Raw genomic sequence first — 15,525 nt, forward strand, 5'->3', positions numbered from 1 at the left:
TTTCCTACTATAGACTAGTGGGCACATCCAGGGCTTCATCTGTTAATTGAAACAAGTCTATTGACATCCCATTGATTCGTAGGTCCCAAGTTTTTGCCAATGCCTTCAATGCAGCTTCTACTTCCTCCAGTATTACCATTGACTCCTACTCATATGTTACTTCCTGAAATTTTTCAATATCAGTTAGTCCTTTTTGGTACAGTGATTCTGTGCATTCTCTCCATCTTCTTTTGTTGCTTCCTGGGTCATCCCATGACAACTTTCAATATTGCAACTCGAGGCTTAAATTTGCTTTCAGTTCTCTCAGCTTGGGAAATGCAGAACGAGTTCTTCCCTTTTTATTCTCCAATACCAACTCTCTGTGCATTCCCTTATAATACTTTGCTTTGTCTTCTGAAGCTGCCCTTTGAAATCTTCTGTTCAACTCTACTTCAGCAAGTTTTCCCTTTGTTCTGGTTTCCTAATGCTCTAGTGCAGTTTTTTTAGAGTCTCTTCTGACATCTATTTCCATTTTTTCTTTGTCCTCTGTCTTTGTAATGACCTTTGCTTTCTTTATGGATGATATCTGCAGCTCAGATGTCTGCAGCAATAACTTGAGGTTATAAGCCTGCTCTTACCATAAAGGTAAGAAATTTAGTTTGTGGTACAAGCTTCTCTGGAAATATTTTTAAAGGCAGCTAATTAAGCATGAAACCAAACATACTGGAATTTGAAAGCTTTTGGTTTTGTTTTTATAGGGAATAAGGAGAGAGGAAGTAGTTGGTTTTAAGCATAAAATGTACCCATGAATATTGGCAAAGATTGCTCATTCCCCATAGATGAGATACCATCTGGCAAGGCAATACACCCAGGAAAGCAGCACAGGACAGGAGCACTGTGGAAAGTTGAGACAATGCCACAATCCACAAATGCTAATTCTTTGAAGGGAAAATATCAAAATCAATGAATATACGGCTTTGGATTTTTCTACATCCAGAGATAAAAGCCAATTAAAATATTGATGCACAAAACCAGAATGACCTGTTCTTCAAAGAATGCACATCATCTTTGGCAAACTGACCAAGTGTCAAAGTTTAGCTTATCTTTACTAAATGTTTCTTTCCCTCAGTATTTCTGTTTGTAGAGGTCAAACAGCCCATCTCTGAAGACACTGGAGTGGACTCAACCCACTCCAGTGTAAACAGATTGAAAAATAAGAAAACCAGGTAAAGAGTAAGACTTGAGGACACCTCCAAATGACAACTGCCTTACAGCAGCTTGGTTCTGAAACTCAAGCATTAACTGTAGAACCATTTACTGCATCCAAACCAGCAACATCCATATAGTCCCCTAAACATCAAAACTGTGCTAACATATATGGTACTGCTGGAGAAATACTCCAAAATATTCTCTTTAAAGGCAATGAAAAGTGCTCTGTGGAAAAAAATAAATATTAATTAGAACCTCTAGCAGACATCAATTTACAAATTATCATCTAAAATATTTTGAAGGGCCACAAATGCTGCAGAGTTGTTGTGGGTTCTAATCTCATCATATTCAAGCTTTTCTCTTGTGACATTTATGACAATATTCACACTTCATTTTTTACTGGTATGATTTATGTTCCTAATATAGGGATACATGCTACATAATAAGGTAAAATTATGGAACTCCAAATTTGTTTATATCAAATGTTGTTGCTCTTGTTGTTGTTAGGTGTTGTCTAGTCGAGTACAACTCATAACATCCCTATGAACAAAACAGCTGAACCCTGCTCTATCCTGTGCCATCCTCACGTTTCCTGACACACAAGAGCACACCGAGGTAGTCACCACATCAATCCACCTGGTCAAGAGTCTTTCTCTCCTTCAACAACCTTATTTATATAGAATCCTTATTTATATCAAATAAGGACTCTATTTCCCAAAGGAATACTGTGAGACTCACAGCAGTATATGTATATCTGGTCCACACACTGTATTCTGTCACCACCAACAGACACTCCACCCACTCCCACTCCCACTGCTCAGACACATACACACAGTGCATACACGCTCACACTGGACTATTCTAAATATTTAAAGCCACAGGATCCTTTCCTGGAGTGATAATTTTACTTAAAGAACCTAAAAGTCAACATATATTACTATAGAAGGGAAGATACGAATGTATAAGTACAAAATAAGAATGAAAATTTGGAATTAAGGTAAAATTTTCCAGATATTCCTACCCTCATCAGCATTGTGCCAAGTGCTTCGAGTTGGATAAACACACACATCCTCTGGGCTGGAGATCTTATATGAGGGCTCATGAGAGGGTGAGGGGAGTGGATGCTAAACACCATCCCACTTACACAACCATCAAACCAGTCCTAGTGACGCTGCTTTTCACTTCTGCCATCAGAGGGAGCTACTTTACTGTTGTTCTTTGGGAAGTTGTGAAGGTGTCTGTCTCATTATATTCACAGAAGTATTAGAAGATGAAGTAAACCCCCAATCTCTCAGGAAAAGAGAAATGGTATGTGTAAAAATAGAAAGCTAAAATGGTGTAGAAAATTGCAGTCTCAGGATCACAGGCAATTGGGGATAATAATGCTTGAAAATGCCACAGAGAAAATGAAGGACGCTAATGTTTATACATTCTTTCAAATGACAGATATGTTTCATCTGGAAAGTATGCTTCTCATATATCAGCGTGCTGTCAAAAGTTATTCTTAGAAATCTGTGCTTTTTAGTTGTGGATCCTAATGACAGCTTTATCTGTGTTATAATTTCTTAGGCCCTGGCCGCGTACCTTTACCACCTAGACCTACACCACAACAAAGGAAACCTTTACCACGAAATAATGTCACTGGAAAGCCAGGAAGCACAGGTACGGCCTTCAACACCTTTCACCTCCCTCCTTAGTTCCAGTTGTACTAGCCAACCATAGTTCTTGTTGGTATAATAATTTAGGATGGGTCAGAGGGGCACATTGAACATGTGATGTAGTCTCTGCATACCAAAAAAGAAAAAGAAAAACAGACCAACATACAAAATAATCCCCAAAATACAATGCATTGCCAATTTTTACTCTTAGCAATCCTATGAAACTGAGAGCTACCCCCAGTAAAATTGTGCAGCCTGGAAATCTTTAGGCAGCTCTGATAACACAGTCTATAGGTAGTAACATTGCTAACTCAAAGGCCATTTTTTCCACTAGTGGTTGGAATCCACCAGTTGCTCCAAGGGAGAAAGATGAGCCATCTCCTCTTGTGCTATTTACAGCAGCAGAAGTCCAAAAGAGGGCCAACTATAAGGCCATTCTGACTCGATGGCAGTGATTGACTGATGTGATACTTTACAGAAGAAAACTCTCATCTTTATCCCACTGAACTCCTGCCTGATTCAAACTGTCAGCTTTTCCATTAGCAGTTTGATGTTTAACACACTGCACTACCTGGGTTCCTTTCCCTAAGGGCCAGACGCTAAATTACTGTTTGCAGGACTCATAGCCTGACTCTGGGTGGCTGGGGTGAAAGAAGCCATCCCTCTGCATCTGGGCAAAATGTTTATGTGCTTGGAGCCTAGACAGAAAGAAGCTGACTCAGGCACTTCAACAGCAAGTAGATCATGTTAGATGCTGTATTGTTGCCAAACACTGGGGATGATGGAAAATGTGATTCCTTGTCATCAGCTTATGGGTCTGTCTCCTGAAATGAAATCCTATACAGCTCATGGAAAGCTCCCCTGTCCACCAACCTGCATGCTGGCCCCATCTTATGTTGCTTGGGAGAAGGTTAGGACTGGAATATTCAGGGTGACTGAGCAGGTCTAGTCAGTGCAACACGGCAGAGGCAGGTAGGAATAGAAGTTAAGGAGTAATAGAAATAGAAATTACCTCCAAAATAAAAGAGTAGAAGTTAAGCTTCTTCTCACCTCCATGCCTCCTGCTCATGGAATGACCCCTCTCAGTCACTGGGACACTTATTCTTCATCTCTTTCTTGAAGAAGCCCTCTCAAATGCTCCCAGATTTACATTTCTTCTTGTTCTCTGTATTCAGGAAAGCATATGAATTGTTTGCATACTTATCACTTGCTAGTAGACTGTTAGCTCTGTGATGACAGAATTCTTGCTATATTTTCTCTGAATACCAAGAACCAAACCCAGTGTTTATTACATTTAAAAAATAATAAACAAACAAAAAAGTTGCCATCAAATCAATTCTATTTATGGTGACCTCACATGTGCTGAGCAGAAACGCTTTCAGCATTTTCAAAACTGTTACCTTTTGAGGCAATTAGCCAAGCTTGTCTTCTGAGGCCCCAGTAGGTAGGCTCAAACTACCAACCATTCAGTGACTAGTTGACTCCTTAACCACTTATACCACCTAGAAAACCCATGCCGAGCACAAAGTGAATATGTGATAATAAGTAACTGAGTGAATAAATGAATGAAATTAAGTATCAGTGATAACAGATCCATTCTAGAGCAAAGCTTCTATTAAGTCTTCCTACTAGGACTTGCCTAAGGAGCTCTTATGGCTCAGTGGCTCAGGAATTGTGGTGTCAACCCAAAGGCAGGTAGTTCAAATCCACCCACTGATCTGTAGGAGAAAAATGGACACTCTCTTCACATATACTTTCTCCCCTCTGAGAAATCAACTGGAGGGTGAGCTGTGCATTCCAACTCCATAGTAATGACTTTGGCCTTTTATTTTTTTTTTTACCAAGACGTGCTAGAAATCACATGCTCCCCAATTTTTCTCCCTTTCCTCCTACCTCTACTTCCTAGATATTTTGTATGTAGCATCAGTAAGCTGTGAGAATCAGATTGATTAAATTATATAAGTTGATTAAAATATAAATAAAAATTGAATTTTTATGAAGCTGTTAGAATCAGTAAGATTAAATTGATGGGGTTTTATATGAAATGTATCATCATTCTACTCAGGGTGGGAGGAGAGAGTATGGAGAAGGTGAAGCTTTTATATTATGTGCATAATGAATTCTAGATTGTTCATCACATTATTCCAAAGAGACACACTTATCCGGCTGCTGGTGCCCTCCCAAACACGGCCACCTCATGTGGGCATGCTCTCTAATGGGGTCAGTGACTGATTTTCTAGAAATAGATCGCTAAGCCTTTAGTCTGAATCTCCTCTGCGTAGATTCAAACCTCTCACCTTCAGGTGTGCCCCTACAGGGTTATGGGGTTTCTAGGTTAACTTAAAGCTAAGGCAGTTCTGATAGTCATAGCCTCCAGTGAAACTGGATGGGTCACAGACTGAAAATTAAGCCTCTCCTCCATGGGGAAAATCAGGGACTTCACCGCATGGCTCCCCTGTAAGGCTGCCACTTTAGCTGCACCTGGCTTGCCTTGGTTCCTGTCATATAAAACCAGAAGTTTTCACAGGTAAAACTGAAACAGTGAAGAGTCTAACCTAGAATTCTTTTTAAATGTTTTCTCTATATTTCTTCTCATACTCTGTATGACATAATTTTTAAATAAATTTGTTTTTCTTTAAAAATAACAAAACAACCCAGGAGTTGTTGGAGTTTGGGGTTTGTTTTGTTTTGCTTTGGTTTTCTTTTTTAAATTTTATTTTTATTATTATTCATTTTAATGAAAGTTTACAGACCCGTTGGATTTCCATTCATTCATTGTTGCACTTTTCTCCCTGCCCACCCCTCCCCCTGAGTTCGTTCTTCTCTTTGAAAAAGTAAAAGAAAAATGAGTTGTTTTTATAGAGGTTAATACTGGGCTCCCATATCCTTGCTAAAACTATTATTAACTCAATGGAAATGGCTATATTGAGAGCGCTCTAAACAGCAAATAAAAACAGTTGTGCAGATTGAGCCTGATTAACATCACACATAGTTCATCACAGGAGACTAGAGCGAGGGCTACATGGTGGAGGGGACCTGGGGGAGGGTTTGTAAAACAATGAAAGAATCTTTTCTTTTACTTTTCCATAATTTTGGACTCATGTACTTATAACTTGTTAGTCAAATTTGTGTCTTCTAGGTTGCAACACCCCCATGATACATCTTCAAGGATATGAACATGTACGGCCAAGCACAATCAATAAGAGTGCATCTAAATCCCAAAATCAATCTCCATAATAGTCTATGTGTTTCCTACTGCCAAAGGGGCCCTTTAGAGTAGTGAGAGAAGATCTTCAGCCTGAAACCCACAGCGTCCCTTTTCAGCAGGAAGTAGCTAAGAGAATACGCCATCCCCTTTTCCTTATGACTCAGGGTGAAGTCTCTCTCAGGGAGGAGTGATAGGGAATGGCAAAGGACACACTGACAAAGAAGATTAATCAGAACTGGCTTTGACAAGCACTGTGGCATTTGGACAAGAACAAACTGGGAGGAGGGTAGAGAGAATAGTGCAACGAGGAATGAATGGAAACCCAAAATCTCTGTAAATGTTTATGAAAATTAATAAAATATAGGAAAAAAAACATCACACATAGTGCACCCTGAACCCCAGAAACCTACTCAATGTTTCTAGAATCCTCTCAGGCTCTCTCCCTTGCACCCATAAATGCAGCCTTAGGCAGCTGTGAGGATTTGCCTCTGTTGTCCCATCTCCAGTCTACTGAGGCCTCCCAGTCCTATAGCCCTCACCCATGAAGGAAATGCATTTCCTCCTGACTTTAACAGCTCTGTAAAGTTCATGCTGTTTGCAGTACAAATTCTCTTGCATTTTATTTGCTCTCTTATTGTAGCCCACTCCCAAGAATTGAGATTCAACTCCATGAATTCCAGGGGATGAACCAGGGGCCTACCCGAGTGATTTTGTCTGGGATTCTATGTTGGACATTGTATGTTACATTCTTTGACTCTCTTGCTTATTTGAAAATGACTCCATTTTTGAGAAGGAATATCCTCAACCCTCCAAAAGGGAGCGCTGGTGACTTATTAGTAAGCCTTAGTGTCAACCATAAATCATGTTGTTCAAACCTACCAGTAGCTCCATGGAAGAAAGACAGGCAATCTCCTCTTATGCAATGCATTGTCTATGAAAATCCACTGGGCAGGCAGCTATAAGTCAGTTCTGATTTAATGACTCAGAGACTTCTAAACTCAAGAGAGACTGACTAGCCGCAGCATAAGAGATTGGCAGCAGTGCAAGACATTTGGTCTCAAGAAGTACAGAAGGCTTGAGAGCTACACCATCATATCAAGGGCTTGATAGAGGGAGGTGTTGAATGGGGTAGGTGGGAATGGAAGGGGATGTGGGTGGAACAAGGAAAGGGATGGGTCAAGACACACATGCCAAGGGCAGGGAGCAACACTAAATCTATTGGTTGCTTCTATAATTGGGAAGTGATAGTATACAACAACAAACAATTACTTTCAATACCCAGATATGTCTGAATTACAGATTCTGTTTTAGAAACCTATTGTTGTTGTTGTTGTTGTTATGTACCACCAAGTCGCTTGTGACTCATAGCGACCCTATGTACAACAGCCCTATACTCTGCTCTGTCCTGTGCCAATCGCACTGTCTCTGACACTCCCATCCCGATTATCCCAGTCACTGAATCAATCCACCTCATAGAGGGCCTTCCTCTCCTGCGCTGTCCCTCTACCCTCCCAAGCATGATGTCCCTCTCCAGGGACCGGTCTCTCCTCACAACATGTCCAAATTATGTTAGACGGAGCCTCAGAATCCTTACCTCCATTTTTCTTTTTTATTGTTCTAAATATCATCCTTAGCATCAAGGCTGGCAAAGCTTGGTCTCACATACTTGGGGCACTTTGCTAGGAGAGGCTATTTCTTGGACAAGGACATCAGGCTTGGAAAGGTAAAGGGTCAGAGAAGGAGAGGAAGACCTTCAACAAGATAGATTGACACAGTAACAATAGCAATTGGCTCAAGTATGTCAGAGAAGATGAGGATGGTACAGAATAGGACAGGGCTCAGATCTATTGTTCTTAGGGGCTCTCTAAGTAATATTTGACATAATGGCATATAACAACAGCATATTGTTATAGGAACCCTGGTGACTTGGTGGTTAAGTATTCAGCTGCCAACAGAAAGGTCATTGGTTTGAGCTCACAAGCTTCTTTGTGGGAAAAAATGTGACAGTCTGTGTACATAAGGATTTAAAGGCTTGGAAACCCTTTGGGGAATTGCAACTATTCTTACAGGGTCACCACTTAATGGTTGTGGACTTGATGCCAATCAGTTTTTACACAAGTTTTTACAAGAGTAGAGAAAGCATACTTGAAGACAGCACCTTTTTGGCCATGAGGTCAGAATCATGGTGATTGCCTTAAGAATCTTCCCTCTTAGGGAGCTCTGGTGGCCTAGTGGCAAGAAGCTGTACTGCAATCCCAGAGGTACACGGTTCCAATCCACCTGATGTTCTGCCAGAGAAGGAGGGACTTAAGACTTCTCCAAGCCAGACCCTTCCATCTCCTTGAATATTTCTCATATTTAATCCCTTTCATCCAGTCCAACAACTTCTGCTGTCACACAGCACACCCCCACCCTGTTCTTGCTGTCAAGGTGACTCTGACTCATGTCATTATCATAAGTATCAGAGTAGGACTCTGCCCCCTAATGCTTTTCACAAATAGATAAACAAGGCTTTCTTGCAAGGCACCTTTGAGTGAACTTGAACTTCCAACTTGTTTATGAGTTGAGTGCATTAACCATTGCACCACATACAATTGCCTTAGTCTTCTGCTACCAGCCTTACAAACTTAAAATTAATCCTCTTCCCATCTGATTATCTTACTTCCCTAGTTACAACCTTTCATTGGGTTCTCATTGACAAAAATAATGTCTAAATCCATGGCATAGTATGCAAATGATCTGCCTCACCCCTATCAGTTTTCATTGTCCCAGTCCCTTCAAATAGTTTTTGGATCTCCTAAATTCATCAAAGTCTTCCCTGACTCCCTGCCTTGGTTCTTGCTACATCATCTTTTTTTTTTTTTTTCAATTTTATTAATTTTAATGAATGTTTACAGAGATTTTGGGTTTCCATTCATTCATTGTTGCATCTTTCTCCCTGCCCACCCCACCCCACCCCTAGTTCGCTCTTTGAAAAGTAAAAGTTCTTTCATTGGTATACAATCCCTCCCCTCTCCCCACTTGAGTACACACCACAATGCAACCTTCATTCTTCTTAATGAAAAATAGCTTTCATGCCAAACCACTGATCTCTTTGCCTGTTTATGGACACACCTTCTGTGAAGACATTTTTACTTCTCTCTCCAACACCCTCCATGTTTCCCCAGATCACTCCCTTCCTGTCTCCTCCCTATGACCTCATTCAGTTCTTTCACAATATCTATTTCCATATTCTTGTTTCACACACCAGTCTCCATCAAGGACCAGATACAATTTTTCTCTTCAGGTTACATGGTACTATTATCAGATGCTGTCAAGCCTGTTCCAACTCATGTTGACCCTATGTACAATGTACAAATGAGGAACACTGCCCCGGCCTGTCCTATCCCCTGTGGACACAATTGCTGCCGTGCTTGAGGACAATGTGGCAGGCGCTTTGTAAATTTTTCTCCTTAAGGGTATAATTAGTGCATGAATAAAGAAATAGAAAATGTAGCAGTACCACGATAGACTTGAACACTTTGGCTCTACGTTACAGGAATCATTTCATCAGGCCGAGTCACTTCCACACCTTTGAGGGCAACACCTGGACCTACTAGGACCCCCTTGGTGAGAGCAGAGATAGATAAGAAGCAACCCACAGCTCCTGCCTCTGGAGAAGAATTTGGTGTGTATGCCAGCCGGTTCTCATCGAGTGTTTGGTTACAAGGAATAAAGATTCAAATAAGGGGTGAGGGGAGGGAGTTGAAAGGCTGGATTTATTGTTTTATGATGAATATGGATAGTATTAAATTAAAAAGTATATTTCTCTTTAATGCTTTGTTGTAAATTATGTTCCTTTCCCTTAGCATTCATATAATAAAGGGCCCAAGTTTGGTTTCTAGAAATATCTTGCTTATCCCATAATTAGGGAACTCTGGTCCACAGGGAGTTGCACTGCCAACCTAAAAGAAGCATTCTGGTGGTTCGAAACCACTGGTGACTCCAAGGGAGAAAGTTGGGCAATCTTCTCCTGTGCAGTTTACAACTTCTGAAAATCTGATGGAGGATCAGTTCTGACTTGATGGCACAAAAGAACAACATGCGTACTACTAAGTTACTCAGCAGTACTAATTACTTTGTTGTTGTTGTTGTTGTTGTTGTTGTGTGCTGTTTAGTCAGAACAGACTCATATTTGACTTTCTAGTGAATTTTCAGAAACTGTAAAATCTCTAGGGAAAAGACTGCTCATTTTTCTCCTAAGGAGAACCTGGTGAATTTGAACTGCCTAACTCTGGGTTGGCAGTGTAATTCCTTACCCACCAGGTCACTAGAGATCCCCTTGATTACTGTACATATCTTAATTTATTAATGAACATTAACCAGTTAGTGATAATCTTTAATTATTTGTTATACTCCAAAATACTGCAGCAGGATGTAACTAAAGTCCTTTTCTATGCACTGATGTATGTGATAATAATAATAAAGGAAATAAAAATCTGCAAGCATTTGACTAGAAGACGGAAATGGTTACTTACAGTTTTCACTACTTTTTTACTGTATTGTGAAACTGTCTACTCCTTTTGCCAAAAAGTTTTATTATCATTCATTCTCAGGTAACACAACTGACTTTAGCTCAAGCCCAACCAGAGAAACTGATCCTTCTGGGAAGCCCAGATTCACAGGTATGTATAATTAGTTCCAAATCACAATTTTCACAGGGATGTCAGTAGTGGGTGTATTACTCAGCTATTGCTATATAATAAATGGTAAAATCGTACACCAAGTTTCTAAGAAACTCACTAAGTATATATTTCTTGTAGGTCTGTCAGCTACCTTAGAATATGCTTGGTTGGGTGGTTTGGTCTCCAGTACTATGCACAACTTATCCTCTAGTAAACTGGACTCAGATTTGCTCCATAGTTGTTTGTCTGGGGCCCAGGTTGAAACAATAATAACCCCAAGAGAAGGTACTTCCAGGGCATGTAAATATACATCCACACTGTAAGCTCCTTGTTGTGTTGTGTCTGTCAGTATCCATTGCCCAAAGACTGTCACATAGTCAAAACTCAAACTCCAGGATTGAGGAAGTCTACTCTGTCCATGAATTGACTCAGTGATGAGGGTAATAGGGGTAGGTATGTCGGAGACAATAAGATTGGAAAGGAATAGAGCAGGGTTTAGGACTGTTGTACGTAGGGTTACTATGAGTTGCAAGTGACTCGACAGCACATAACAACAACAACAACAACAACTCTTTCCATCAATGTGGAGAAGATGTTTTGAACAATAATCTATCATAGAAGAGAAATGATATGACATAGTATTCTCCTTTGTGATTTTTTTTGTAAAGTGTGCAATTTTATAAACACCCATAAAACCCATAATCAAATCAGGATAATGAACCTATCAATCACCTCCAAAAGTTCCAGCATGTTCCTTTGTAATAACAACCTCTTACTCCTCCCTCACGTCTATCTTCAGCGCCTAGGAAACCACAGCCCAGCTGAAACAGATTCATCTGCATTGTGTCAATATTTATGTCAAGAAAACTTGTAGTGTGAAATATCTTTTTGTCTCCTTCATCCTACATTTGTTTAATTATTTAGAAATTTTTTTCCCCTTGTTTCTCTATGTAGCAATAGTCTGTCCCTTTTTCTAGCCAATTAGTATTCTATAGAATGAATGTGCATTTTTTATGTCTATTCATTAACCTGCTCATGGTAGTCAGGTTGTTTCTAGTTCACTAATAAAAAATAAAAGTTAAGTACGTTCATGTTCAAATCATTATAAAGGCATAATGTTTTTATCCTTTTTTGATAAATATCTAAGAATAATAAAATAATAAATAATAAAATAAAATAATAAAAATATCTAAGAATAATAAAATCTGTATTATATGTTGTTGTGTGGTGTCAAGTCAGAGCTGACTGATAGAGGATTCTCCAGCAGGTTTTCAAAGCTAGTAAATACACAGGAGGCATTGCTCATCCTTCTCCCATGTTGTGACTGGCGAATTTGAACCCAGTGTCTTTGAGATTGCAGTGCCTCTCCTTACCACTAGGCCACTAGAGCTCCTTGTATTATACAGATATGTGTGTTTAACATTTTAAGAAACCACCAAACTATTTTCCAAAGTGATTTTCCACACTTCCCCAATGACAGTATATGAGAGTTATAGTTTCCCCACATCCTTGAAAACAATTAACATATTCAGTCTTCTAGCTTTAGTTATTTTTATAGATACAATTTATAGTTTTGCTTTACCACTCCATAATGTGTCCTCGTGATAAAAAGCTGCACTACATCCTGAAGGCACGTAGTTCAAATCCACCATCAGCACCATGGGAGGAGGATGGGCAAGCTACTCCTGTGTAATTTATTGTCTCTGAAAACCCACTGAAGGATCAGATATTAGTTGGTCTGACTCAAAACACATTAAGAGCAAAGTTGGACAGTGTCAGAGTTGATGAGGATGGCACAGGGCAGGACAGGGTTCAGATATGTCTTTCAGAGGGTTGTTATGAATTGTACTTGACTTGATAGTATCTAACAACAACAGTGTTCAACATATTTTTATATGCTTTTTTGCCATCCATGTATCTTTTTGGTGAAGAGTTTTTTCAAATTTTAAGCTTTCATTTTATTAGGCTGGTTTTTCTATTATTGAGTTTTGAGAGTATATCTTTTCCTGGGTACAAGTCCCTTTTTTACATACTGCAAATATTTTCTCTCAGTATGTGACCTTTCTGAAACAAAGTAAGATAAACTGTAAAAAAGTAAAATATGGGTAAATTATTGTATTCACTGTCTTCCTGTGACATAACCAAATGTCTGTTTCTTACTCAGTAGAAATTATACAGTGACAACTCTGTTTTATTCATGTGACCTTTCTAATTTCTATATAATGTGTGATTGACAAGTTGTTCTCTGTCCCAGCACATCTGGGCCCTTTAGATCATTTAAGCCCTGCTCTGGGGTATCTACTTGCGTTTGGATGTTGACATAAGCTAAACATACTTATACAAGTAAATCAAAAGCATACATACCATGTATCCCAAAGACATGGACTTTCACAGGTATGAACCATCTATACAAAAGCTTTTCTCTTTCTGCCTATAAGATGAGGTCAAATCCTCTGAAGAAAACAATTATAAGCCAACCTCCATCTTCATAAGCTAAGCCTCAGAGTTCTCTCTCTTAGGTCCTCACGTGCGATACATTCCGAAGCCTGAGAGCCAGCCCTGTTCCATCACTGACTCTGTCAAGTTGTTCCCCAAAGAGGAGGCTACAGAGAGAAATATCGTCAGCCCACCACAGAATCCACCCACCAATCTCACTGTGGTCACTGTGGAAGGTTGCTCCTCATTTGTCATCTTAGACTGGGAGAAGCCAATCAATGACACTGTCACGGGTAAGTTAATGACAGGACTGTTACTACAGTAGGGAATTCTGGCTAAGTGGTGTGGAGTTATTCTGCCAACCTAGAGGCATAGCATTCAAATCTACCAGCTGTTCCTTGGGAGAGAAATGAGCTGTCTCTTTCTGTGCTATTTACAGCGTTTGAAAATGTGCTGGAGGCTCAGATAGGAGTTTGTTCTGATTTGATAATGTATAACAACAACAGTACTGCAGTGGCTATTTTGAAAATGTGATACATTGAAAGTGTACTATCTTGGATCAAACTCTCACCTACGTAGTATATCTGAAGAGGTGCAAGTCATAGCAGATGCCTGCTGTTTGTATGACGTGTGATTGCCAAAAGTCCCATATGATGGGAAAACGGAGAGTGCCTTGTTATGGATTCCCTGTTAATTTAGCAGCTCTCATTCCTTCCACCTCCTCTCAGATATTTTTCACAGTGTGAACACATAGGTAGTTTTTTTTCTCCCCTCCTCCATAATCTCAGAAATTATGAGGAAGATCTAATGAACCTGGTGGATAAGGAGTTGTGTTGCAAACCCAAAGGTAGATAGTTCAAATCTACCAACTGCTCCATGGGAGAAAGATGGGCATTCTCCTTCTGTGCAATCTACAATTGTGAGTTGATTTTGAGAGTTAAGAAACTATGTCACTATTTTTGCCACAATAATGATATTTAAGGGAGTTCTGGTAGCATAATCCATAGAGAGTTTCCCTGATAACCCAAAGGTGACACCTTTGGTGGTTCAAAGCCACCCACAACTCCATGGGAGAAAGATAGGCAATATTCTCCCATATAATTTACAACCTCCAAAAACCAACTGAAGGGTCACTATGAGTTAGTTCTGACTCAAAGCAATCGATTTGAGCTTGTTTTATTTTGGTGTTTTGTTTGTTTCGTTGTTTTGGTGGGTTTTTTTAAATGTTTAAATCCATTTTCCTGAGACAGAATGAGAGTGGTTACACAACTGGGAATATGTGACTAATGTCACTGAGTGGTACATGTAGAAGTCATTAAGCCTGCTGTAAACACTGGGAATCCTGGAAAGCTCTAATGAACAAATAGAAAGTCAGCCCCACACCCAGTAGATTGTGACTAGAGTCATCTCAGGCAAACTCAATCCCTTCTTTGGCCACAAAGCTAAACCCTAGGGACCTATCTATAAAATATTTAACTATAAAATGTGATTGGCCTGCCTTCCAGATGAACCAAGACATTGCAAATTAGCTTAGTCTTCCGAGTTCTGGATATTAGTTAAATGTTAGGGACATTTGATCAAGAATAATCATCTGAGTTTTAGGAGAGTTCTTTTATGCACTTTTAATCAATGTACAATATCAGGAAAAGAATTTTTAGCCTACTTTCAGAGCACAGCCCAATAATAAAAAAGATACCACATGTTGGACCAATATCACTGAACACTTTTTATTTGTTCCTAATTTGATCCTCCCAAGTAACGCTTTGTGTGACAAACCCAAGTAACCCTTTGTATGACACAGATATTATTGTCAACATATTATAGATGAGGAGACCAAGCCTGATTTCAAGGTAAGTTGATTGATTTATCTTTATCCATTGTTGTTGTTATGTGCCTTTGATTTGCCTGTGATTCATAGTGACCCTATGCACAACAGCCCTAAACCCTGCTCTATCCTGTGCCAGCCTCATTGTCTCTGACACACCCACCCCCTTCATTTTAATTGCTTTCATTCTTTTTGTAGCAAATATCACTTCACAGCTAAAGAGAGGAAAGAAGTAAATGGATGGATAGATTTAGGAACCTTATTCCCCTCCTTTGAAATTATCTTTTAGAATGAAGAATCAAGTGAGAGATATGTTGGAATGAAAATGGGACTGAACTACAAATAGAGAGTCATAATATCTGGTACTGAATGTCAGTCTTTAGTCCTTTAATAACTGCTCTGATGGTACCAGATAGAGTGGTCATTGCCTTCTAGCTTAATGTTGAGTTCATAGAAGGATGGTAATGTAAAACTATTTAGAAGAAGTTATCTTCTCTTTGTTGTTGTTGTTGTTGTTGTTGTTGTTATGTGCCGTCGAGTCGTTTC

General features: G+C 39.5%; 1 protein-coding gene across 1 annotated transcript in view; it reads left to right on the forward strand.

The window, feature by feature from the left end:
* ABI3BP (ABI family, member 3 (NESH) binding protein) overlaps nt 1–15,525 on the forward strand; it is a 350,074-nt gene that overhangs the window by 301,133 nt on the left and 33,416 nt on the right. Inside the window, 4 exon segments of the mRNA XM_006890039.1 lie at nt 2,758–2,850; nt 9,593–9,721; nt 10,650–10,718; nt 13,238–13,447. Coding sequence (XP_006890101.1) covers nt 2,758–2,850; nt 9,593–9,721; nt 10,650–10,718; nt 13,238–13,447 — 501 coding nt within the window.

Source organism: Elephantulus edwardii, unplaced genomic scaffold (assembly GCF_000299155.1).
Source record: "Elephantulus edwardii isolate Elephantulus edwardi_28Jun2011 unplaced genomic scaffold, EleEdw1.0 scaffold00085, whole genome shotgun sequence".
NCBI lineage: Eukaryota > Metazoa > Chordata > Mammalia > Macroscelidea > Macroscelididae > Elephantulus > Elephantulus edwardii.